This window comes from Cinclus cinclus, chromosome 8 (assembly GCF_963662255.1).
Source record: "Cinclus cinclus chromosome 8, bCinCin1.1, whole genome shotgun sequence".
Lineage (NCBI taxonomy): Eukaryota > Metazoa > Chordata > Aves > Passeriformes > Cinclidae > Cinclus > Cinclus cinclus.
In genome coordinates this window covers 25,441,600-25,465,629 of record NC_085053.1, presented here as the reverse complement: position 1 = coordinate 25,465,629, position 24,030 = coordinate 25,441,600, and the positions used below count along the sequence as shown (strand labels likewise).

Here is a 24,030-nt window from a genome sequence, read left to right as displayed (position 1 = left end):
CCAGGTAAGTAAGGAATAAGGCCTGTGGTTCTCCCTCACCAATCTATTACAGAACAATCAAAGTAATCTTGGAGCATTTGAAGCTTTCACTGAGTAAGAATGATGGTGTTTTCTGGGGGGATTTTGCTGCTGGAAAACACTGCCCCATTTAAAAGACAGGTTCAGTGTGCAGCTACTTTAAACAAACTTGGATAAGTGTTTACTAACTTTACCTGGTCTATATCATATGCACATTAAACTCTAGGTGGGTCTTTTTTGAAAAATGCTGCTGCTTGCTCCAGAAGCTTAACAGTGCATGTATGGAGAACATTCTGACGTTTTGGGTCTGACTGTACAGGTGCTAAAATGAACCTTCACCCCTGCACTCAGTGCACCAGACTCTCGAGGGATTCAAAGTAGTCTGAGGCACCAACTTTTCATAGAATTGTAGTCCAAGGGACAGAAGTTTAAAGACAATAGAACAGTTCTCCATAAATCTGTACAAATCTGCATATTCTCAGCTTGTTCAGGAGTTTAATTGGTCTTTTTCACAGAAGACTGGCAGAACTTCCACTGGTGTTTGCTAGAGATGGCTAATTGACTTGAGCTACATTCTGTAGACATTTTACATAGAAATCTATCCCAGCAGTCAGTTGGAAGGATATTTTATTGCTCAGCTGTATAGCTGATATTCAAAAATGTGTGGGTTTTGCAATTTCTAGGGCCAAGCTTTGACTTTTTCAGGAAGCAATCTTTCCTTCTATGATTAATGACTGTGTTGAATTGTCTAAGGTAGGGAACAACAGCTTGAAATTACTGTCATGTGCTATGGGAAACCAAAGGGAGAGTGTGGAACTAGATCTCCAGCAGGAAAACAGCTGGTAAAAAATTAAGCCAACTGTGTTTCCAAGTCAGTCCTGAAATTCAGTATGCAAAACAACATGTGTTCAATCAGAAATGCTCAAAATAAAAGACCATCAAGCCGATTAGCTGTCTCAGATGAAGGACATTATAACCAACTGAGAAACTTGTACCTCTGTAGGTCTTCTTTTCCTTGGTTTCTTTATTTTCTGTGATTCCAGCAGGAGCTAAGAGCACTCAACATCATAAAATAGGAAGGGCTTTAAGGTAGTATCACAGCAGGCATGTCTCCAGACTTGAATTAAACTAATTTCTTTTGACACTTAATGGTTTTCTCCTAAGACAGCCCACACTCACTAATCTCGTCTACATCATCAGTCTCACTCCTGCCTCTCAGTGTGAATAAGATGCACTGTGGAAAATTCTACCACATACATTAAACTTCATCCTGTCACTCCATCCTCTGATCACACCTTTGGAGACATTCACCCAACTGCCCCATGGGCAAACAACAGCAAGACAGAAACTTTACCAAAGCTCTGGAAGGCAGACATACAGATTTTATATATATATTTTTATATATATATATATTCACAAGAGCAATTGTTTTATCTTAAAACCTTTCTAAAACAGGATTATACTGCAGGTTTTGGCAGCAGAGATAAAATATTATGGGATCCAGCCTTATTTTGTTTTTCTCATCCAAATATACACATTGTTATAACAGAGAAATAATTGCATCCAGAATTATTACTGCTGCTTGATGACCAAAATGCCTCATTCACTGCTCTGCACGTGAAACTACTGTAAATATCCATCTGCCCTAGCCAACAACAGCTTCTTTTGGGTGGAGAAAAAGAAAAGAGGCATAAACATGGTTCACTTAAAATGCAGTGACAAAAATGGCATTTGAAGGCCTGCGTTCAAAACAGTCCCATATTGTTATTACAGATGGAAACAGTGAGGGAAGAGAAACAGAAGAAACAAAAGCCAGCTTTTGTGAGTTCCAGAGCAATCCCTTATGATCCTGGGTCTTGTATAAGATGATTTGGAAGCTTTGGAAAGGCATTCAGGGTCTCTCCCTGAATAAGGCACTGAAACACACTGTCTTCCATGAGCCTGGCCCAGTGCCATGACAGTTTCTGCATAATTCATTGCACGTTTTGCTAAATGTTCTCTGTATATCTATATAGATATATACACATAGACATATATGTATTTTTCCATATGTTTTCCTGCAAAACAGAAAAATAAAATAAGTTCCATAATGGAATACAGAATTCAGAATAAGACAAACATAGTACCTGTTGACATGTCACACATGCCCCAAAACTAAACCAGAGAAGCATTGATTTTGAATGTACTCCAAGTCTATATCTGTAGATATTAATTATTTCTTGCTTAAGAAAGTTTTCATACAGCCCAGCCAGGAGGGCTAATGTTTGACTTTCTCGAGTACCTTCTGCTCTTTTCAACCCCCATCATCTTTTAGGCTTATTAGCATTATTCCTAGCAGTTCCTTGTGTCATTCTCAGGGACAAAATATTGATTAGGGACAAAATTAATTTTTTTCCCCATACTTAGGAGTTTAGATCTCCAGAAGCAAAGAGCAATCCTGGACCTCATAATCTTTTAACGTAAGATGCTTAAGAGATGCAGTAAATAGATCACCATTCTTATGAAAAAAAATGCATGTTCTTCAAATATTGTCCCTGTATCTTTTTTTTCTGCAGTTGCAAAGAGATTCAAGTAGAGGTGCTATTCTTTCCATAAGAAATACACTAAGTATAGCATTAGTTTTCCCAAGTGGTCAGTGATTTAAATACTGCTTGAGACAGAGTGTAATGACACATTTAACAGAAACCAATGGGTCTAATCTTACTTTTAATTTGTCTGATTTTTTAATCTATTTTCACCTCACTCCTTCTGCATCAACAAGGTTCACAATTTGTTCTTTGTTTTCCTTTTGAAGTAATTGCTTAAAAGTATCATGAAATACTTTTGCATTTTTTGTTATCAGAATTAGTGAACAAGGACCTGCTGTGGCTATAAACAGAAGCCATTAAGAGCAGTCCATTAAGAGCTCTGATAAAACAGATATATACTATTTCATTTATAAAATATTATATTGTCAACCCTTTTTGATTTGTGATTCCCCATCATGTTTTAAGTGGAAGTCTTTTAAGTTCAGGGTTCAAACACTCACTTGTTATGCTTCAATCATGTGTTTAAATTGGAATTATTTACAAAAGAGTCTGAGAACTGGGGCCTTGATTTAACTCAACTACAGTTGTTACCTCCCACGTGATGGGATGGTGTAATTCACATTTTATCTCAGTTCTTCTTCCTCTTCCTCATCTTCCATTTCCTCTTCTGAGTCATCCTTATTCTTTGAACTATTGCTGAATTCAAGGTTCCCTTCAATATCCAGTACCTGTAAGTGCTTCAGGTTTTGGAAGGTACTTTCTTTCAGTGCTCCAACTGCAATTTTATTAAACCTTAAACAAACAAAAAGGCACCCCTGTTAAAATAAACCCATTTTTATATACAACACAGAAATGAGGAGACTAAGAGGAAATCATTCTGCAGCTTCTCTACACTGACCCAAGATACTCGAAGTTTACACTGACTCACAACAGCACTCTAGAAGTGCTGACTCCTCTGGATGGGGGGGGGGGAACTAAAATCATTGGAATTCCTCCCCCACAAATTCTTTCTCTTGCTATTCTCCTTTCTCCTTCCCAGAGAGGACAGGCATCTGCTTCACAGCCCACATTTTAAAGTATAAGTGATTTTTCATAAAATTCCGTGTAATTCCTTGGCAGTTTAATTCTTCACCTACAAAACCCCAAACAAAGTAACCCTTTAAACACAAAGCAAGAATTCTTCAACTGTTGTTTGCATTTCCAGGAATACAAATAAACTAATCTGCAATTTAAGAACCTGTCACAGTAACACTGGTGTGTTATTCTTGAACATGCTTAAAAATGTATTCTGTGTAATATTCCATATGTATATTATTGTTTCACACCACTGCAGTGATTAATGGCCTCCCATTAAAAATACGACTGAGCTTGGGTGGAGTTGTCTTCTGAATATGTTAGTGAAACTGTTTTGCAAATTCCTTTTTTCTTTATACAGAAATATAGAATGTGGTATGTGGTTTCTGGTTCACATCCAAGCATTCACTAAAATCTCATAAATGTGAGCAGCTGAATAGACAGACTGCTCTAATTTACACCAGACTTTGTAATTTTATTTGCTTGGTATGGAATCATTCATCCATAAAGGTATGCTCCAGAACTGTTCAGAAATATGGGGCAGTTTAGGTGCATATAGACAAAATAAGACCATATTTAGTCTTGTGCAGCCCAGGCTTTTTGAACACATCCATTGGACCACCTTAATCAAATATTCTGTAGGGGATTCATAAATTAGTTCTAATTAATGTTTTCAATAATATTCTACCAGATTAATACTGAATATATTATGGAGACAGATTCACTTCTTGTGGTATACATCTCTGCTTTAATCAGTTGTTACTGTGAGTTTACATTACATGTAAAGAAAGGTTAGTATCTGTCATCTATAAAAACAAAGTCCTCATCCAGCTGAGAGTGGGGAAAAGCCAGCAAAGCTCCTGAAGTGAGTTACTTAACTGGCACGGTTGTAACTTGTCACTTGTTTCTGACAAAGCTACCAAGGGAGTGCACACAGCTCCAAGATTAGTCACACACACCTCACTGGAGGGATTTTGTCAAAATCCAGGGCCAACAGAGACAGGCAAAGCTGCACTTCTACAAGGGGTCTGTAATGTTGGACTGAATGTTGGACTGTGACATCATGTTAATTGCCCAGAATTACTGGCATGCCCAATCCATTCTAATAAGCATAGAAAAGACAAGCTCTCTAAAAGGAGCTTTTTATGTGTGCCCATGTCTTTTCTGAGCAGATGAACAGTTTTGTCACATATTATTATAAACTAGAGATGCTGGTTCAGAAAGTAAGGATTTTAAATACTTTTAAAAAGTAAGCAATTATAAAGTGAATGAGGAAGGAAAAAAATCTTTTGTGTTGAAGTGGAAACTTGACCTTACCTGAGGTAAATCCCCTTTATTTTGGGTGTGGATTCAAAAGCATTCTCTGAAACCGTTGTGATCTTGTTGTTCTGGAGATACAGATACTCCAGAGATTCTGGCAGGCCTAATGGAATGGATGTCAGTTGGTTGCCAGCCATATCTAGTGACTGCAAGGAAGAGACAGCAAGGGGTAAAATAACTGAATTTAAATATTAGAAACACTCCAGAAAATATTTATGCTTGAAGTTATATTTATTATAGGAGAAACTAATTTAATCTACCTCTAATTTACATCAAGGTAAGTGTGGCCAAAACAATTCTACTCTCTTGTTTCAGAGTTCCAACATTTCTTTATCTCTGTCCCCAGGCATTAGCCCATGTCTGCTTTAAGTAAATCTAAAACAGGCTGGGTTTCAGATATGCAGGAGAATTCCTTGGCATCTGCTACTGCAAACACTTCACTGGCTAAGGATGGTGATAGGTACAGTTACACATAAAACCATCTGGAAATATTCTAATGTGGAGAATGTATGAAGACAGCAGGACTAAAGGTCATGGTCATTTCTCAGATTAATTTTATGCAAGAGAATGAATCAATAAAAATGTTTTGTTATCCTGTACTGTAGTATTTTCATAGCACCAACCTGACACTCATTATTTACCCACTACTCAAAGCCATACTTCTGCAAACAATTGTCCTCATTCCAGTGTTTTTATTCCTCACATAATGCCAGTCTGGAAAACAATTATCATGGAACCATTGAATTGTTTAGGTTGGAAAAAAGCTTTAAGATCATTGACTCCAACTGTTAACCCAGTACTGCCAAGTCCATTATGTAAATGTCTCGCTTTGCAGTTGCAGAGTCTCCAGTGATTTCCATGGAAACAGTGTGGACTGAAGCATTTACTAAATATCTACATGATCAGGATCTTTATGGATGGTTGTTTGCCAAATTCACTCCAGTGCAACAACTCAGAAAACAACTGCACAGTTAAGCACTTAATGATAAAAAGGATTCAGCTGGAAACTACCAACAAGACATAACACTGTTCCAAAGAAAAGCAACAGCCATAAATGCCCCATTAGCCCAGCAGAATTTTAAGTCTGTGCTATTGTCTGAACCCTGTTTAATGAGAGTGGGGTTTGCTGTGGGGATGGCCAATAGCTGAGTCAGCAACACCTCTGGCTTTACACTGACTGCAAGGGAGTGGGAGTAGAATAAAAGTTCCCCATAATGTGAATCAGGACCTTTGAGAAGGAAAGCTTGTCATTTCAACCAGCAACTCCAGCTGCCCAACAGGGCTCATGACCCATTTTTGGTTGAAAATAAAACAACCTACATTTTATTAAAGTACTGCAGAAAAAAAATGCCAGCACTCTGTAATTTTCAACAGCATCTTCCTTCCAGATTGCTTTGCATGTTAAATGTATTTGCACACACACTTACACTCACACATGTACCAGTGAGGCACCAAACAAATGCAAAAGTTACTATTAAAGCCAGGGACCAAATCTGCAGCTGATGCAAACAGCTCTGCAGACACTGCTGCTGCATTGCTGATTGACATTAACTGAGAAACAAGCTATTGGTTATTTCCAGACACAACAGAAAGGGAAACATTGGTATAAACTAACATCAGGATTGTCTGAAAACACAGTGGGGGCCAGGGTGACATATACTCCATGTCCTTATCCCTGATCTGCTCTGAGATGTGCACACTGCCTGTGCAGTGACCTGACCCTCCATGGCTGCCATATAGCACAGGCAACACATTTCACTGCAGGAAAGGGGCTGCTGCCTAAAAGGAAATGCAGACAAATCCTTCGGCCAGCGTAACAATTCTCAAAGGTCATTTTGCTCAGCACAATGTGATTGTTTCTGCCTGCCTTATGGTTTGTGTTTAACTTTCTCCAACAATTAAGCAAATGAGAAGACCGCTGATTGAATCCAGACCTCGAGCTGCTCCCCAGGTGCCTTAGCCAGCTGAGCTGCTAAATCCTACAGCTTGGCTTGTCTGACTATAAGCTGATGTGGAAGCTTTGAGAATTAAGAGTGTTTTTGTTTATGCATTCCTTCCTCCTGCTGTCTCTATTCAGAGCTGATTTTAAGTCTTTTGGGAGACGAGTTATTTGAAAGGCCTAATTTCAGTTTTAATGACAAGATTCACTGATGTTTTTCTGAAAATATAGGACACTGTCAGGATTCAGAAGCAAAGCTGCATTGGTCAGCAGTGGAAGGTACCTACATCTGGCACAACAGCACATCATTTCTACTCTAGAAACAGAGTGTGCAACACTTACAGTGCAACTCCAAGACACACGAGGACTGAACACATTTAGTATTGGTGCTACATAATTTGATTTAGGCAGACAAATGAGGACATCAGCAGCACTAAAACAATTAGAGAAGGTGATGGTCCTACCTGAAGACTGCTGAGTTCTCTCCAAGCTCTTGAATAAATTGAATTTACTTTTAGTTTATTGTTGCTCAAATACAGTTCCCTCAGCTTTGTCATCCCAGACAAAGTCCCTTTTGGGATTATGCTTATCTCATTCTCCTTCAGCTTCAGGACCTGCAAGTTCTTTGGAAAGCCAAAAGGCACCATGTGGAGATTGTTTCCAGAAAGATCCAGGGACTTTAGTTGCCGGAGTTTACGAAAGGCCTCCCGATGGATCTGGGCACTTGTGAGCTTGTTGTAGCTCAGGTTCAGCTCTTCAAGGAAGTAAGTGGTAGCAAAGTCATTCCTGTTAATCTCTGAGATCTGGTTATGAAGGATCATAAGTGTCTTCACTCTCCGGGGCAGCCCGCTGGGGATCCTTTCCAGCATGTTGTTGTACAGGTGGACAGTGTGCAGCTTCTTTAACCCCTGGAAGGCTAAGGGGTGAATGCCTCGGGCTTTTAATTTGTTATTGTGGAGCAGAAGATACTCCAGGTTCTTAATTTGGGTCAAGACATCTCTGTCAATCACCTTAATTGCATTCTTCTCCAGGTGAAGGAGGACGATGTTTCGAGGCAAACCATTTGGGATTTGTGAGAGGTTATTGCTGGACAAATCCAGGTATTCAAGACTAGACAATTTCCTTGGGGAAGCAGTAAAGAAAACATTTTGATTCTCCAAGATGAAACAATAACCAACATCATCAAAGATTTTACTGTCTTTGATTTAGAGTCTTTTCACCCATACAATTCCCACTACTGACTGCCCTTTTCTGACTCATGATATGAGTGATGTGGACACCAAAGCAGGGAGCTCCCATTTTGCCATTAGGGATTAGGACCTGGCACTGCCACTGCTCCCCAGCCACACCAGCAAGAGAACATGCCAGAGTCCACAGACACCCAAACTGCCACTGAGCTGAGGCCTGAGATAAGTTTTGCAGTCCCAGATAGCAACATATGAGCAATTTCAGTGAACAAATACCACAAGGAAGATGCCATGGGAGCACTACCAGAACACAGAGTTTAGCTCTCAGTTTCACAGAAACAAAGCCTAAGCATGAGTAATTTCTGCTCTCTGAAAGCAGTTGCTGAAAGTGACAGGCAGGTCTGCTTTGTAGATGATAAAATGTTACTTTTATGCAAAGCAGAAACGATAACTTAGTGTCCTAGGCTAAGGTAGTGAACTTCTCCTGACCCTCAGTATTATGGAAGTGAGTCAGGGCTAGAGCTGCTTTGTGTAAGCTACTGAATCTGGATTCCACAGTCTCAGTTGAAGCTAAATTAAATCCTCAGACCAGCCACTTATACCAACTGGATGTGGATCAATGGTATTATGTGCCAGGACTGAGGAACCCTGTATTCCCTTGTATTTCAAGTCAGTCTCTCAGTTCAAATTAGAGTTTCAATCTACTTGACACCACATAACCCGTTGCAGATGACTAGAGAGTTTTCAGAAAATATGAGAACTAATGTGTTACAGACATTACTTACTAGTTACTACACTGCTGTTCCAGCTATCCAAGCATGCCCTGAATGAACAAATAAAATCTTTAGGTAAAACACTTCACTGCTGCCATTTGCAAGGTTTCCCCAGGATGTGAATATATTGACAGAAATTACATGTACAACATGACCTGAAGAAGGATTCAACACAGGTGTAGTAAACTACTGTGGGAGGTTTCCAGGAATAGGAAATGGAAAAGGAAAGCACAGTTAGGTACATTTTTGTGTCTGGAGATCAGGAGGGTTTACAGAACTAAGTTATGGGCAGGACTGATTGTGTGGTGTATATTTTCAGGTAGAACAAGGGCAGCATTCAGTGCAAGCAGAGAAAAAAAATGTTAAATTTTTGAAGTGCTAAGTCCCAGGCTAAATCTAGGACAGCCAAAGGCTATTTCTGTTGCACCAGTTGGTAGGAAAGCTTTTGCAGCCATCTGGCTCTTGAGCAGCACCACTGCATCCCTGCCTGCTCCAGCAACCACCTGCACTGGGGTACATCTGGGCCAGGGGAATTCACAGCTCTGTGCCTGTGGATTCTTCAAGTCACCTTCACAGAAACATACAAGTGGTTCCAGTGAAGATGAAGGTCTGGCTTTAACATCCAGTGAAGTGCCCTAGAAACTGGAAAGTCCCAGGTAACCTCACTTCTGACTGTTGTGGAAGAACAGAGTAGCTTTCAGTTTTAGGTGGCTTTTCCCAGAAGGGACTTAGCACCTGGGTCTGTGGCAGGCAGGGAGTGGTGCAGTCTGATGTTCAGTGTTCTGTCTTTTGTATTAAACTATTCTGCAACCACTCCCCCAGACCTTTTGCTCTTGAATGGCAGCATCTGCATCTCAGAATTAGCAGTGAAATGCATAACGTCATCCAGCTTTTAATAACTTGACTTTTTACTGTGTCCTTTGTTCAGGAGATACACAACTGTCCCAGAGGGGGCAGACAGACACAGAGGTACAAAGTGCACATCTCAGTCTCACCAGAAAGTTTCATTGTCCATTCCCTCATTAGACAAGTAGTTATTCTGCAAATACAGCTCCCGCAGACCGGAAAGTTCGCTGAAAGCTCCTTTGGGAATCTTCTCCAGCTTGTTGCTCTACAGTCACCAGAAGCACAAAGCACAGTATTTGGCATGAATCAACACAACATTTGGGTTCTGTTCAACTAACACGGGCAATTAAACTTCAGAAGGGCTAGACATAAAATATTTAGGGGGTATTATATATAATGTGATGGACAGACTGGACCAGATTCATTTGTCAACTAATACAAAGTAAAAACCAGAACAGACAAATTTGGCTGTCTCAATTAATAGCAAAAGAAAAAGAAACATCTAAAGTACCTGTCAGATTTTTTAATCCACTTTTGGCTGCCTCTCTTTTCTCATTGTTCTGGCTTTTCCCAGTCAAAATATCAAGGTAAATGTTACTACTGACACATGGTGCACTTGCAAATAAAACACTCATTTCTCTACTCATCTCCTCTGTCCTTAACACAGCTGGAGACAGCAGGGAAGGAAACAAGTTCAAAGTGTAATCCTCAAAGTGTGAGACCCCTCTGGGAGACAATAATTATCTGTAAGTGTCGAAAAAATACAGATGACAAGTAAGTTCATCCTTTGGAGAGAAATTCCAGCAATATAAAGGACTGGACTGGTTGTATTTACTTTTCTTCAAGCTGGAGAAGCCTGTTCTCTAGAAGACTTTAACAGGAATTCTGGTGAAACCTTCAAGGGAAAAGAGAGCTGGGAGGCAGCACAGAGCTGCCTCAGCCCAGGGCTGATAACAGACTCCAGTCTCTGCATGTCCAAGGAGCTGTCAACACTCAGAGCAAGTGGACCCAGGACTCTCCACTGCTGTGGCTCTCCCATTGCTAAGGCTCAGATCTCCAGCTCAGACATGATGAAGCACTTTTATCAGAATCAGATGACATGGAATTAAAAATACTGGAGAGTAGTTAACAGCACAACTCTGCTATTGCACTATTGCTGGAGGAGTTGAAGCAGTACAGAATGCCTGATCCAAACTGAATTGCCACTTCAGTAGCAAGCAGCAGCCACTGATGCTGGGAAGCAGTGGTCTGTGTGAAATGAGTCAGTGAGCAAAGCCAGTACAGAGTGGGTAAGCAGCTGTCAGGACAAGTGGCATCAGAGGCAAAGTTAACTGGGAGGTCATGGAGACGTGGCCATGGAATGATGCAATCCCTGTTCTAATATGTATTAATATCATTTTATGCAAGGAGACTAATAATGCAACCACACAGAGGGATTTGCAACACATCCCCCTGCAAACACAGAAAGGTATTTCTGCCCCCTGTGAGCATTCTGGTGATTTGCAAAAACACACCATTGCTTATGGACAAAAAAGGAAGGAGATGGGGACAGCTACTGTTGAGAATACAGCAGGCAAGGCCTAAAGTGGGCCTGGGGATGTTTCCAGGTGCATTGGGATGTCTTGGCTGTGTGGTGTGAAACCCACACAAACACAGATTACAAAATTTTGTTGTCATTACCTGCAAGTGTAATTTATATAGTGCTGGAGGGAGGTTCTTTGGAACATACTTCAAGAAATTGCTGGACATGATGAGTATCTCCACATTATTAGAGCCGTTGAACATATTATCAGGTAACCCAGCATCTGAAAGTTTGTTGTTATGAAGATACACAGATCTGTTGGAAGGAAGTAAAAGATGAAGTTCAACAGATAGAGAGATAAGGAGTTTTTGTTTACTGAGAGAAAGATTAATTTCAATCTTTTCTTCTTTCCTTAAGATAATTAGATTTGTTTTTAAAATGTGCCCACTAATTTAACAAGAGATACAGATGCAAAACCAAATGGTCAGCCCCAATACTCTCTGAAAGTTAGGTTTACTCAAAATCCAAACCTGCACATGAATATAAATTTCACAAGTGGCCTGAACTTCTTTACAAGAAACTGAGGGCAAGGCCTGGGACGGTGCAGTACTTAGAAACATAGAATGTCAGTGTGGGGGCCTCACTCAGAGGGTTAGAATTCATCTCTACTTAATAGGTATGACCCCAATTTTAACTTCTATTTGGAATTGAGTCTGGGCTGCTTGGGCTTACATCAGCCTGGGGTCTCATAAGAAAGGTTTATCTCTAAATCCTCCATTCTTTTTGCTCCCATGAAGGCTGGAAATACCCCAGGAAACAGTTTCTTTCCTACTCCTAGAACTCAGAATAGGGTACTGACAGAAAGACAACAGATTTACTCAGTCTGGCAGACTTTCCTATGCTTTGGTTTTTAATGAGCCATTGGGATCGAGAGACAGAGTTTCTTACTTTCAACCTTTAATACTCACAAAATCTGTTTCTCCAAACAGATTTTCAAGAACTGATTCATCCTTATACAGGTTTCAATTCTGTACAAAGCAATGTATGTCTATGAAGTTATTCCTCCTTTTCACTGGATTAACTGCTAAATTAATTCATTTTACTTATTTTTAACAAAAGAAATTACAGGCTTTTAGTGACTTTGGTTACCTCACTCTTTCCTGTGTTCACCCCCAGATGCAGCAGGCAGCTAAATTTGTAGAGAGGGGTTAAAACTGCAAAAGTGTCAAAGTGAGCTTTTTAAACTTGTTCTTGGATTCTCTACCAGTTGCAGAAAACTTGGCAACATCCTTCTGGAAGGAAGGAAAGGCTTAGTATGGAAATACAATTGTGTGATCACACTCTCCAGGGAGTTCAGAGCTACACTGGAAGTATTGTTGACCCTGCATGGTCAGCTGTACTTTTAACTCACAAATATTTGCCTTTCTGAAAAACTTATTCTCCAAATGATCAGTCTGAGATTGTGAACTCTGCTGGGGGCAAAAAAAAAAAAACCAACAAACTGAAACAACTGTGTTGGGATTTTATATGAGTAACCTTGGAAATCAATTAGTCTTAATTCTGATTAAAATTCATGTTGGTATAGAAGAGTGTGAAAATCACTTCAGAGGAGTCAATAATTTTAATATGGAATCAAACCACAGCAGCATCTCCATCTCAGATCAAAGAAGAAAACATGTATAAATCTAGCTTCTTTCATCAGGACATACTGCCAGAATTCTGAGTGACTCAGCCCTTTCAGCTTCCAAGAGCCTAAGAGACTAAAGGCCCAGGAAGTGCAGAGCAGCTCCAGCTCTCAGTGAATTCAATGGGAATGGAGAGTTTTTCAGTCCATCACAAGACTGGGCTGTAAGAGGTTCAGCTGGGTGAGCTATAATTAACTGTTTCCAAACCTGGCTGCATAAATTGCTCACAATAGTTTGGGATGTCTCTGCAGGATCTGGATGGTGCAGTGTGCAGATGCTGCAGATTACTCAAAACCCTTTTAGAAAAGCCCACACCTCACACGAGGTGGTCTGTGTGCCTCTGAGTTTGATATGGATGTGCTGCTGTCAATCCAGATGAGCAAATCACAGCCTGAACCTGGCAGAGACCTTTGGCAGCAGATCTGGAGCATGAACCCCTTCTGAAGGTGCTGAAGTGCTTACCTTGAAAGAACTGAGTTAACTTCCCTGAGTACTGTACTGTCCACCTGATTTTACCTCTAAAAATGAACAGACTATAAAAAAACTAGAGATTTCTAAACAGCTAATCTCCATTTTGAGAAACTAAATAGTTATTTTCAACTCAAATACATAAATAAAATGGGGACAACTTCATTTTATATTTGCAGAAGTGTCTGGCAGCTAGGAAAAGTCCTTGGAATGTGTTTGTTTGATTTTTCATGCTGAGAATAACAAACAGCTTCTTTCCAAAAACACAAGTAGGCAATAATATAGTTTAACCAGATAGTTTCTTATCACCTACCAACTGCATCCAAGCAGTGGCAGAACACCAGTATTGTTTTATTTCCCAGTCCCTTCTTACCTCAAGTTTGGTTTCTGTCCAAATGTCAGCCCATATATCTTAGTGAGATAATTGGCTGCAAAATCTGCACTGATCAAGGTATTTGGTAGGAATTTTGGAGCCACTGTTAGCTGTAAAAGAAATATACAGGGGAGTTCCAGTGAAATGGAGTAAATGTTTTAACCAAGGATTAGAGCAGCAGCAAAACACTTACAAATTTATCTTCCCTAAACAGGCAAAGATAAATTAAACTGAATGTAGATTGCATGAACAAAAACAAATTGTCCTCACTCTAATCTCTCCAGGAAGGAGACAGACTTTTGCTCTAAGATATGAAAATGTTTGTTTTGGTTGGAAGGGTACTGTTTCTTTTTGGTGGAAGAAATCAAGAAATTGTTATTCAGAGAGCAAACACTTTGCTTATTATTGTTCCTAATTCCTCAGTCTGCTGTGCCAAAAAAACTCCAACCCCCCTCACAGTAACCTGCTGCTTATTCTCTTATGAAAGTGTTTTGTGGAGGGGAGGTGTCACTTCACACGTCTGCTCCACTGCATCCATTCACGATGATCTCTGCAAGGGGCATTCAGGCCCCCAAAGAACAAGGATACTTCTGAGCCAAATTATGGAATATGGAATGGCACTTCTAAGCAAAGTGTACTGTGATATTTTGTTCATGCATTTTGTGATGCATCAGGAAGCACAGAAAGGCCCTGTCCTCAAAACTACGTAGCTGACAACAGGTATAGGATTGAATGTGTTGCTCTTGTTGCTATTTTTATCAGTGATTTTAAATGCTGACCCTAGAAACGCCTGCATCTGAACAAATTGGCGGAGTGAAAAGCAATCATCAAAAAAAATCTCAATTTCAGAGAGCATTCAGGCAATACAATAGCCAGGTTCACTGAGTGGCTGTAATAACAAAGTCATTCACCTGCAAACCAAGAATACAGGTTACAATCCAGGCTGGATGGAGGACACTTTTTCTGGAAAGCATAAACCCAAAAGCTTTATGCATCAAGATAAAGCCCTTGGGAAACAAATTTTTACCACAGTGCTGTAAAAGATGATCCTTGAGTAGAGAAGACACTGAATTGCAGTCAGCAGGTACAGCCACCCTGGCTACAGGTGTTCACTGCAGTTCTAGTGAGAACACTCAGGGGTTTATGTGCACTCCAAAGGGCTCTTTCCTAGGGAGATACTGACTTTGGGATCAGGATGGGAAACTGGGGCAATGGAAGAGATCTGCCTTCTAGCCTGAAGTTCATGGAATCTGTAATCTTCCTCATAGCTCTGTTGTGTGAAAAAGAACCTGGTCCTTTCAGCCTACAAAGTATAGCAAGGCTCACATAATGAGAAATCATATTTTTCAAACTTTTATTACCATAAAACTGCAGTGGGTTATGAATAATAGTGTAAACCCAAAAATATTTAAAATATGAACACTCTGTGAAAGAAGAGACACTTTATTGGAGAACTGCCTAACCCAAGCCTTAAACTATGTATTTATCTAAAGAGTGCCTACACCCCTCTCTACTGGTATGTCAAGAGTGCATTGATGAGCTCCATCCATGAACTTTCAATTTTCTGGACTCATAAAACAGTCTTTTTTAAAAAAATTGAACAAATTATTTACTGTTTTTCATTTTCAGCTGTCCCCAAACCTCCATCCTTAGCCTGTCTTAAACATTAAATGGTCCCAAACACAAGGAAGATCTTTTCACAAATCACACTCTTATCAGCATTTCCAGATGGTTTGTGAGCACTGGAATATGCCATTCTGCATATTCCTGCAATTGCTCTTGGTTTTGGTGGTAATCTCTCACCTCCTGATCTGATACAATTTCAGGGAGCTGGATGAAAGCACTCATCTCTGAGTAAGAAAGTCTGACAGTGTCTCAGACAGAAAGAAGTCTCTGCCATGATGTAATAGTGACAATTCAGACACAGGAAACAAGACTTAATCATTTTCATACACAGTGGTACATTAAAGCTTTTCTCCAGTCAATTAGGTCATAACTTTTGTACAAAGCAAAGGGCATAGCTCAGACATGTGAAATGAGACATCAGAACCACAAGAGGAAAGAGAAGTTTAATCCAAAAAGAGTTTTCACTTGCTCAGGACTTTGCTTTGGCATTTCAACACTTGGTCATGAGACTGACTTTCACTGATTACCTGCTTGAAGGATTCATGCTGGATTGTTTTAAGTGTTAGCAAAAATGAAGTTGACTTGAATAGCTTTGTCTAATTTGCTGCCTAACAAGAATCAATCTGCCATTTCTCCTGCTGCAATTTTCTTTCAACTTTCCTGCTGCACCTTCCTTTCCATACGGCAAAGCCTTTCTCCACTGTTAACTAATGAATTCAGAAGGCAAATACGAACGTCACCACCAGTTTTGAATTGCTTGGATTTTTCTTGGTTAGATGAAACTTTGATAAAAACAGAAGTGCTGGACTGGGGTGAATTCTATATCACTTTGAGGATATGGGGAAATGTGAATCTTCTGTCACCAAAATTATGTGCTTATAGTCAATAATAGCAGCTCAGGATCTGGTCTATTGTTTGGTGGAACAATTTCTCTTATAAACAGGGTTTACTGTGCACTCTTTATGAGATACACAACACATGAGAGTGGGGTAAAAAATTAAAAAGGAAACTACAGCATCCACTCTTTACTTGAAATACTTGTTACAGGCTACAGAAAGCTTTTAGTCTCTTACATTTATTTTCTCTGAACAACTGTGCTAGTTTAATGAAAGATGATTTAGCTACCTCTGATGGGATCACAATGGAAGATAAAGCAGCATTAAGATAATCCATAAAACAAGGAGCAAACTACCAGCAAATCCCTGCCCTCCTCCAGACACCACAGTAACTTGATCCACAGTGCTTCCTGCTGCAGAGGAGATGCAGTTTGAAGCCAATCTGGTTTGTCCTGGCTTGTCATTTATAAATAAATGTGTTATTTTTGTGAGTCCACAACTTCTCACTATAACTGCTTGTGACATTCACTGATGTTTGCAATTTCTTTTGGGATTCTTTTCTCTCTGCAACAAAGCCAGAAAAACCAAACACTTTGTTTTGTTACACAGGGAAAATCAGAGTGCAAGGTTCTGGAATATTAGTCACAGTCTGGCTTGTTCCTTTTTATGGAGTTATTAACTGCCAAGATTGTTACATGGAAATGGTGCTTGAAAGAGAGAAAAGAACACAATGTTACTGTACTAAGGAATGGGTTCTATTCTCAATCCCTCCATACAGAAATGTATGGAGTGATTCTGGATTTGTCTTGGCCTGACTGAAACCTGAATGTGGCCACATGTATTTAATCAAAACATCAAATGATCCCAGATTTTAAGAGGATCATAAAATATATATACAGACATACAGAGAGAGACAGAGGGTGGGATGGAAGGGCAGGATTTTTGTAGACAAAGAAGCTCTGCTTATGTTTTAACTTATATTTTTTTGTGGATCCCAACTTGTTCTATAGCAAATATTTGTGGACAATCACTGGGGTAAAGGAAGCCAAAAAGGAACCACCCCGATGCAAGGGTGTATGAGAAGCTATTTCATTTCCTAGCCTTGGCAGGAAAGATGTGCTTCTGTAAATGCATCTAACCTGGGTGATAATAGGAAAGCACCTGGGATCTTCTCCATCAAAAGAAGAAATTCAGCTCCTACCACTGCAGCTAAAAGAATAAATTGATGACTGGCACAGTTTCACTGTATGAGGATATCCAACCTAATAAGAATGGGAATCAGGGAAAACTGGATAGATTTTTACAGATCTTGATGGTTCAAACACAGGCCCTTGGATGTGTTTGTTCACAAACTTTTCAAACAGCCTCATCTGATAAGGCAGCATTTCAAATAATTACCCCACACACAGGCAGGAGACAAATCTGCATGCAGCTGATACAAAGCCTACTGAAGACAGTGGTAATTTATACATGCAGGGGATTTCTGTACCTTCCTGCACAAGTGAAACTTTTCACCAGGTGCACAAATAAACAACTGTTCAAAATACACCTGCATGTGTAGCCTCTAAACTTTTCACACACTGTTTTGACCTTAGATGAACCTGCACTGGAATATCACTTTAGCACAGTTTTACTTAATGTAGTATGTACATTTTAAAATAACTGACAACTTGCTAATTTAATTTTCAGAACCCAATTAGAAAAGAGCTCTGAAAGGCTTCAGAGCTTCTTACCTTATTGTTTGCCAGGTACAGGTAATTCAGGTTCTCCAGATGCTCAAATGCTTCCTCTGGTAACCCTTAAAAACATGAATAACTAATCAGTGACATCAGCACCTTATTGCCTTTCTGAGTGAAAATACCAGAGGGCAGCTTTCCCTCTCAGTATCTTCCATGTGAGATTGAAACACTTTTTATAGCCATTGGAACAATCTGATTCAGACTCAGTGATGGCTCTATTTTTTTTAATTGAGAAAAAACCCAAACCCATGAACCAAATCAAAAAGTACACACTTATTAAGAGCAATGAAGGACTATTTAAAACCTTGATCAAACAAGGCTTGTGGCCAAGCCCACTGGCAGGTGTCAGGTACAGAGCTTTGGGGATCTGCTCTATGGCTGATTGTCAGTGCTTGCAGCAACCACACTATCTGAGAACCTTCTCCTGTAATTTGCATAAGACTCTGCAAGCCTTTTTTTCTTGCAATGATATAATCTGAGGTTGCTTAATGATCAGATCAATCTGATGTATGACAATATTGCCAAAATAACCTGGTACCTGCATGTCACAACCCTTATCTTGCTTTGCTTCTCCACAATACAGATACCCAAACAGTAACCAGATCTGAGAGCTGATCCAACTCAGGACTTATCCTCTCACAGTAATTATTAATTTTCAGCTGAGTCACTCCACATCCATCTGATCACACAAGCACAATTGCTGTCACAGTGGAAAGTCTGCAAGTAACACTTTCACCTGGCACTTAGATAACCATGCATCAAAGGTGAAGCTATTTTCTATGTCAAAACACATTGGAAATTCAGGGCTGTGCTGAAGCTTGTGAAAGAAAACACAAAGGCCCAGAGGTTGGATATGTTAAGGATATGTCAAAGGCTGGATATATTAAGCACAGCTTTGCCTGTGCTATGTAAGATTGCTGTGCCTTAGGGCCCATCTATAATATGTCCACATTCTCAAAAAATTTTGTTCTCTGTCATTGCAATAAAGACAAAAGGAGCATTCAGATCAACTGGCTGACGCAAATTAGTAATAATTTCATCTTCTGTATCCCTTATCCTCCTCTCTTACTGTTTACCCCAAGTCCTCTGTTTCTTTTGCCTTCCTCCCTAACCCCTTATTAAGTTTCTCTAATAAGCATAAGACCGAGCAAGCAAAACCTGCCTACAAAAATCAAAATGGTTTGAGAAGGGTAAAAATATCCTTATTTTCAATATGTACATAAATTCATACCAAATTTGACAAGGACAAAATTAGACCAAACTGCCCTGACTGACTAGACTGAACTAAACAAGGTCACTCAGGAGGAAATCATTCAGCATGTGGACGTTCCTGGTTCTCAAGTGCATTGCATGGAAGTGCCTGTGGGACCCGAGGGAGTTTCCTGGATGGGGAGATCTCACGCCACAGTACACGAGCTGCTGCCAGGTCTCCTCCACTGGTTCAGCAGGGCTGCATTCTTCCACACTGAGTATTGTGTTTCAGATGATAAAATGTCTCTATGCTCTGGGTGATGGCCAGAGCAGTGAGGCTCACAGCAAACCACTCCGACCAAGGCAATCCATCACCCTGGCTTTCCTTATCAGCTGCCACTGGCCTCATTGCATAAGCTGGTGTTCTGGAGGCACAGGCTCCATCCATCCTGTGGCTCACCTTTTGAAGTCAGCCTGTTGTTTTGCAAATTGAGAGTTTCCAGTCTATATAGACGAGCAAGCTCTTCTGGAAAGATTTCTTCTATTTGGTTATTCTAAGAAAATGGAGAGTATTAATCATCAACAAAGTAATCCAATAAGGATCCCAGTAAACTCAGACTGTGAAGTGCAATAGAACCTGGACGTGAACCCACCGTGTCAAATCCTTGTCAAGACTTCTCTCATAATGAGCCAAATTCAGACCTCAAACCCAGAACACCCAAACCCAGGAGCTTTTGAAAGCCTGACTTCTGCTCATCTCCAGGAATATCCAGCTTATGCACCAGTAGCATACAAAGTGTGTGATTATGCCTCACAAGGCCCACAGTCCAAAGCATTTGCTACAAGGTTGACATGGTGGATTTCCAAGCTTATGGCTTCTGTTATTTATGGGTTGTTTTAAAAGCCACTGTTCACAGGCAGGGAGTGTCAAACCAGGCTCACTTGCACTGGTTGTGCTGTTGGGGGTGACTACCATCAGATTTTCATTAACATGCTGACTAACATTCTGACCATTAATGAGAGTACTAGTTTGAGCATCAGGGGACCAGTCAAGGACCCACTGTGCTGGAAGCCAGGTCAGTGCTCAGAAAGTGACAGCTGCAGTCCAAAAAAGCTTCTTTTCTTTTGGCAGCAGAGGCAGGAGCCATAGCTAGTACATGCTTAGGACAGATCTGCTGAGGAAAGTGACAGCTTACATTACAGTTTTTCTAACTGGAAAGTTCTAAACAAAATCTGCATTTCATCTATTATACAGGATTGACAGATAGGAGCAATAAACCAAAAGCAATTGATGAAGGGCCAAGCACTGAAAACCTGAACCACTGCCATTGCTCCAAGAAGGCACGGCCATAAAGCTGCCATGCTGTGGTCCTTCAGGTGTCAGAGCGCTGGCAGGGAAAGGACACCTACCCAAATGCTGGTCACAGGGATCAATTAACATAGAGCAGAGCACAGAAACCTGCTCACAGTCTAGGACATCCTGATTCTTCTTCCTGAGGCTGGAATCTCACATTTTTATGTCCTTCTCATGATAAGACATGAGGTGTTTGGAGCAGGAGCATTTGCTGTAGGCATGACACCGGTGTCCTGGCCACAGGCAGCCAAGCAGCAGGCAGCGCCACCCTGGGTGAAAGGTGGCAGTGGCATGTCACACGTGCTGCTTGCTGAGTCCGTGTGCTGCAGGGAGAGGTGTGACGGGGGGGACACGGGCTGGCCCCGTCTCTGGACTGGCTCACTGTGTCTGAACTAACACACCGTGCTGCCCAAAGAATTCCCTGTCATTTAGCCCATTTTCTTCAAAGACGCCTCAAAGTAGAAGGGCTCCACCAGAAATTTGGGTTGGCCAAAGGAGAAACAAGAAATTATCGGTTTGGACAAAAATTCTCCTCACGGATCCGTGAGATAATGTGGAGCTCTTTTCCCCCTCGCCGGACGCGAAGGAAGAGGATGCCGATAACCAGGGGCATTCGTCGAGCCCAGGAGCCGGGCCTGCTGCACCTGCTGCTCCCGCCGGGAGCCGAGGAAAGGCGCCGGGGTTCAGGGCCGGCATGAGGGCACGGGGAGAACGATGGATCGCGCCCTTACCTGCAGGGAGAGGTGGTTGGTCAGCTCGGGCAGCAGCAGCGGGAACTCCTTGAGGTCGATGCCGCCGCAGTCCACGACGCCCTCCTGGGTGCAGCCGCAGTCGCGGGGGCAGGCGGGGCCGGCCCCGGGTCGCCGCCGCTCCGGGCCGCCCTCGGAGAAGTCGCCGTCGGCGGCGCAGCCCAGGGCCAGCAGCGCCGGGAGCCCCAGCAGCGCCAGCAGCGCCCGGCCGCCGGCGGGCATCGCCCCTGCGGGCCGGACAGCGGGTCAGCGCCGCGGGGCAGCCCCGCCCGGCCCGGCCAGCCCCGCCGCCGCCTTCCCGCTCTCCCGGGGCGCTTTCCCGGCCCCTCGAGCCCCTTCGGGGATTGCGCTGCCCAACCGGTGGGTCCCGGGTACAGCCGGCGGCCCGGCAGCATCCCCCGCCCCGGCCCCGACTCCCCAAGTTATTTATTGCCTTTTTTTTTTCCCCACATTGAGAAACGCCAGATGATCCCGCAGATGTAGGGAAGAGGTTATGCAATGTTAGTTCAATGTGGTTGTCTGTCGTACCGTTCCTCACAGTTTTGCATAGGACGAAACTCTTCTCGTTATTTAAACACAGAGGCTGGTCAAGAGTGACTCTCGGAGGGGCTGCTACGCGTGCATCGAACAATAACAAAACCTTACGGCTACTGAAAACAGAACTGGCTTCTTATGGATTTTGGGCAGTGCTGATCTCAACCTAAGACACTTGGCTAAAGTTCAACTTTTATCTTTCTGGCAGCAGGTTAAAATAATCCACACAGAAGTTGAGTATATACTGGAGCAGCCAGCTGGCCCTAACCCAGGCCCCTCGGTCCCACTTGCTGCCCTTCTCAGATTTCATACATAAAGGTTTGCAGTCAGGGCTGGTTATGGCTTGCCATTTATCCTCTCAGCTATTCTTCACAGAAGGATTTAACAGTGATGAGAAAGGCTGATCTTTTAAGGCGAAAAAGCACAATGGATTCATCACCTTATGAAGCAAATACTCTCTTTAACTCTGCTAGCCCAGATTCCTTCTTCACATAAAAAAAAAGAGCCCCTCAGAACCAGACTGGCAGCTGTCAGAACTGTGTGCCTCCATTTACATCCATTCACAAGTCTGCAGCTTTGCACCAGGAGCTCTCACAGAGAACTTGGGTGCTCGGGAAGCATTGGAGACACCCGGCTCTCAGTCACAGCCATCAAAGTCTTAAGTAATTTTTTTAACACTGACTTGTACTTGAAGAAATGGGACCAAGTGGGACTACAGGGCAGAGCATCCCAAAACATGGATGCTGTTTTTGCTTTAGTCCTGTCTTTGCCACAAACATGCTGGGAGGATTATTTTAAGCATTTATGGTTGTGTGTTTGATCCCTCTTTCTCCTCTTCCACTATTCTACAGATTGCATATCTGTAATAGTTGAATATAATTAAATTATTCTCTTTTATAGAACTTTCCTTTTTGGCAGATATTAACACTCAGACCAAAAATTGCCATATGAGTATGCCAACAGTGGATTAGTAAAATCCTTAGTATTTGGTGACCTAATCTCAGAAAATATTTCAGAAAATTTAGAGAAAATCATCTCAGAAAATATTTCAGATCTCTAAGGAAGTATTTTTCTTATATAACTGCTCAGCCCTTACAGATACTTAAGACAGAAAAACCTTGCATATACAGGTTTCAATCAGCTTGCTGTAACAGTATCAACACTGTTCCCATAGCACAGTTACATCGTGGTTGGTCTTGGGGTCTCTAGATTTGCAACATGCTGGCTTTTCCACATCTGCTGCTGAAAAGATGTTAGAAAATAAACATGAAATATTCTATCCATTGCACACTAAGATTTTGAGGTAATCTCCCCCTCATCGATATGCAAGTATCTGCTACAATGCCTCTGGAGGGAATGCTGCTCTAGCACAGTGAGACACTTTGGATAGAGGAACATCTGTGTACATCTGGAGTGCAGGCAGTAAAACCAGGCATGATGGTGATTTGCTTTTACTTCAGATAAAGGCTGAACTATCTCAAAGTTCAAAGCCTCGTTAAGAAAGCCTCTAAAAGAGTAGGTCAAAACCCACCAGGAAGAGTCAGTCCTCCTCTCTTGCTGCAGGTGGGCTTTGGAGCAGGTCCTGCCACCCAAAGACTGAAGTGACACTGAAACCAACTCAGGGGTTTCTGTGGATGCATCTTTCTGAGTCCAGACACAAATGATACCTGCACTTTGGTGCCTCACAGCACAAGAGTGCTACAAAAGGCACAGTCTTAAGAGGTAAACTGAAGTTTCAGAAGTTACTGAATGCTTCTCAGTGATTACAGTGCCCTCCAGTAAACAACATAATCACTTTCAAAATAGCTCCGTTACCTATTATTCCCCACACACATTCTCACAGGACACACAAACACAGATGGAAAAACATCCACTGAAAGAGAGTATTCTCTTTCAAAATCAGCAGGTTAACTGAATTTGTTACTCTGAATATCCTTGCTAAAAGCTGCAGCTGAAAGGCAGGCTGCTGCTGCAGGTTGTCTGATAAGCCAGCTTTAAAAAAAATTGAAAAACTCACCTTTGCTGTCAGAAATCAGATGAATGGAGAAGAACATTTCTCTTGCCCCCACAGGCTCTCTCAGCTCATGCCATGTCAGTAACATGCACTGAGCTCAGAGCGAGTTCCCCTTTCCAAGCCAGATCCTTTCCAGATGTGAGCAGCAGAATTGGAGAGAGTAACAGGCAACCCTCTACCAAGTGAGAGCTTCCTGCACTTCCCAACGAAATTGGAGAGGAATTTTCCAAAGTCACCATATGGGAAAATGTGAG

At 41.6% G+C, this 24,030-nt stretch overlaps 1 protein-coding gene across 1 annotated transcript; it reads right to left on the bottom strand.

The window, feature by feature from the left end:
* Positions 1-1,497: 1,497 nt before the first annotated feature.
* PODN (podocan) lies at positions 1,498-23,864 on the bottom strand. Its single transcript, XM_062497507.1, has 11 exons — positions 23,780-23,864; positions 21,211-21,455; positions 19,586-19,679; positions 17,929-17,993; positions 13,734-13,843; positions 11,366-11,522; positions 9,835-9,950; positions 7,344-8,001; positions 4,938-5,086; positions 3,138-3,338; positions 1,498-2,075 (listed from the first exon to the last, which is right to left on the bottom strand). Exons 1-10 carry the CDS (start codon positions 23,862-23,864, stop codon positions 3,170-3,172), a joined length of 1,848 nt encoding a protein of 615 aa, XP_062353491.1. The 3' UTR covers positions 1,498-2,075; positions 3,138-3,169.
* Positions 23,865-24,030: the final 166 nt, after the last annotated feature.